The following is a 3,000-nucleotide window of genomic DNA, read 5'->3' as shown; positions in this document are numbered from 1 at the left end:
TGAAATAGTATGACATCTAATCCTTTGTGTACCCCATGAGAGATTGAGAAACAAGGCTCGAGCTTTCATCACACGGTCCGCTTTTATGGAGAAGGTCAGAGCGTGCTGTGAAGATAATGATATGCATTTCACAAAATCTCATTTAAGACGACATTATCCGTTTAGATTTAAGATGGGTCAAATATCATACTTCCTCTGTTTTTCTATTTTCTTCTTATTTCATTAAAACGATCCTCAAATATATTAGGGAAATGAGAAGAAAACAAAAAAATGGAGGGAGTATCATTTGCGTAGATAAGAAAAAAAAAACAAAATGTATAGATATTGGCAAAAGACTTGTTTTATCAATGCAAATGGTTGATTAATTGACCTGCATTATCTTAAGAGACTTAATAATGAATTATTGTATACATTTAGACATTTAGGTTCTATTCTTTCTGGCTTTTTAAAGCTGAATCGAGCTAAACTGAATTGAATTGAACTGAACGGATCTAAAGTGATCTGAAAATAAGCCAAAAAGAATAGGGCCTTACTGTTGATGGACAACCGGACAATAAACGGTGCACAAATTCTCATTATAGACGGGAGATATTATTAGGAGGATATTCCTTATTCCATATTATTGTTATATTGTTATTAGTTATTATTATCTTTCCATATAATTAGCATATTGTTAGAGATACGATATCTTTTTGTATTGCTATTTAAGCCAAGTAAGGGCTCTCAATAATACACACAATTCACCTTCAATCACGTTTAACATGGTATCGAGCCTGATTAATTTTTCTTCAACCCTAATTCCAAATTTTTAACCACGAAAATTCTCAAATTCTCTCCAATGGCCGGCGACGAGGTTCCCACGGCCCCGAAACTTGATTTCTCTAGCCCTTATTACCTAGGATCCCATGATGTTCCTATACTAAAATATCCAATATCATGCTCGCGAAATACAATTATCAAGATTGGCAAAAATCGATGCGGATGTCGCTAAAATCACGACGAAAATTCGGCTTTGTCGATGGCACCATTAAGAAACCGACTGACCCGGCAACTCTCGACAATTGGGAGGTTGTTCACTGTACCCTTGTGCAATGGATTCGGAATACGATTGATCCGTCTCTATTACCCTTAATTTCGTATGACGAGGATGCATCTGCACTTTGGGAGACGCTAAAAGCTCGTTTCTCGGTCGTAGATGGTTCGTTAATTCACAGTCTTAAAACTCAACTCAAAAACTGTGTTCAAACCAAAGGTATGGACGTTACTACTTACTTTGGCAAATTACAATCTTTATGGGACGCTTTAATTGTTCATGAACCTCCATTCGCATGCAAATGCGGTGACTGCAAATGTGATATTGGGCGGGATGCAGTGAATCGTTTAGACAATGAACGCCTTCACCAATTTTTCATGGGACTAGATAGCACACTATATGGCAATATTCGTTCTCAACAACTTCAATTGGATCCTCTACCGAGCCTTAGTCGAGCCTATAATGTTGTCTTGCAAGAAGAAAGGTTGAGGGCAGACTCTCTGCCGTCGGACAGTAGTGATGTTGCTGCTTTCGCCGTCTCCTCTTCTCGCCCCTCTACGGATTGGCGTGCTCAGCGAGAGAGGGAGAGGGGAGAGCGGTTTCAAAAATTTCGTTGCTCTTATTGTGAAACCCGTGGACATGACCTTTCTAACTGTTTCTTTAAGACTAATCGATTTCCTGAGTGGTGGGGAGATAGGCCACGTACTCTGTCTGAGTACCGACGCTACAGGGCTGGTTCACGTGGACAAAGCTCGGGTTCTGGAGCACCTGGTGGCACGGGTACAGGGGCTGGTCGCGACAAGGATGTCGTTCATGCTAACGCGGTGATGGGTCCTTCAGCGCATTCTCTTCTCGACTCGGAGCGCCTCAGTGGTATGTGTAACTGGATTTTAGACACAGGAGCTTCCAATCATGTGACAGGAACTTTGTCATGTTTGGAAGACACCAAAAATATCAATGGTCGTCCTGTGTGTTTACCAAATGGACAGGAAGTTCTCGCTATAATGATCGGATCAGTTTATATTAATGAATCTCTTATTCTAAATAATGTTCTTTATATTCCGAGTTTGAAATGCAATTTGATATCTATCTCGCAGCTCACATCCGACACTAACCTTTGCTTTGAATTTGCTAAATCCTCTTGTCTTATTCAGGATCGTTCCTTGAGGACGACGATTGGAGCTGGTGAGTTACGGGATGGACTGTTTTGGATTAGCGCGGGGACTCGGACTTCGGCTGTACACAACGTGTCGCAGCATGGTAGCTTTGATATTTGGCACCGGCGTCTTGGTCATCCGTCGGAGAAAGTAGTGAAGAGTATTCCTTCTCTTAGTCGTTTACATTCCAATAAGGATTTAATTTGTGATATTTGTCATTATGCCAAACAACATCGTCACAGTTTTTCTTCTAATAATAAGCGTGCTTCGGATTTGTTTGAATTGATCCATTGTGATTTATGAGGGCCCTATCGTGTTCCATCGTCATGTGGTGGCCGATATTTTTTGACCATCGTTGATGACTATTCCCGAGCCACATGGGTTTATTTACTTATTGATAAAACGGAAGTGACTGACATGTTTATGAGTTTTATTCATATGGTTGCAAATCAATATTCAAAAACCATAAAAACTGTTCGTAGTGACAATGGGACGGAATTTAATTGTATGGCCGGATATTTTTTCTCTCATGGGATTAAATTTGAGACATCTTGCGTCGGCACGCCTCAACAAAATGGGCGTGTCGAACGTAAACATTGACATATTTTGAATGTGGCCCGTGCCCTTCGTTTTCAAGGTAATCTTCCCACGTCGTTTTGGGGTGAATGTGTTCTATCTGCCGCCTATTTAATAAACCGAACTCCGTCCCTATTATTAAATGGCAAAACTCCATTCGAATTCTTATTTGGGGAGCCATCATCGTACATGAATTTACGTGTTTTTGGGTGCTTGTGCTTCGGTCATAATCAG

The 3,000-nt window shown here is 40.5% G+C and overlaps 1 protein-coding gene across 1 annotated transcript; it reads left to right on the top strand.

Moving 5' to 3' along the window:
- Nucleotides 1-975: 975 nt before the first annotated feature.
- LOC141648580 (uncharacterized) lies at nt 976-2,493 on the top strand. The gene has a single exon (XM_074457308.1). The coding sequence runs from the start codon at nt 976-978 to the stop codon at nt 2,491-2,493; it is 1,518 nt and encodes a 505-aa protein (XP_074313409.1).
- Nucleotides 2,494-3,000: the final 507 nt, after the last annotated feature.

The sequence above is a fragment of the Silene latifolia genome, chromosome 3, assembly GCF_048544455.1.
Source record: "Silene latifolia isolate original U9 population chromosome 3, ASM4854445v1, whole genome shotgun sequence".
Classification (NCBI taxonomy): Eukaryota; Viridiplantae; Streptophyta; class Magnoliopsida; order Caryophyllales; family Caryophyllaceae; genus Silene; species Silene latifolia.
This window is presented reverse-complemented; position numbering and strand designations above follow the sequence as displayed.

What these genes read in the sequence shown, in the direction of transcription:
- LOC141648580 (XM_074457308.1), top strand. Translation starts at nt 976, where the DNA reads ATGCGGATGTCGCTAAAATCACGACGAAAATTCGGCTTTGTCGATGGC.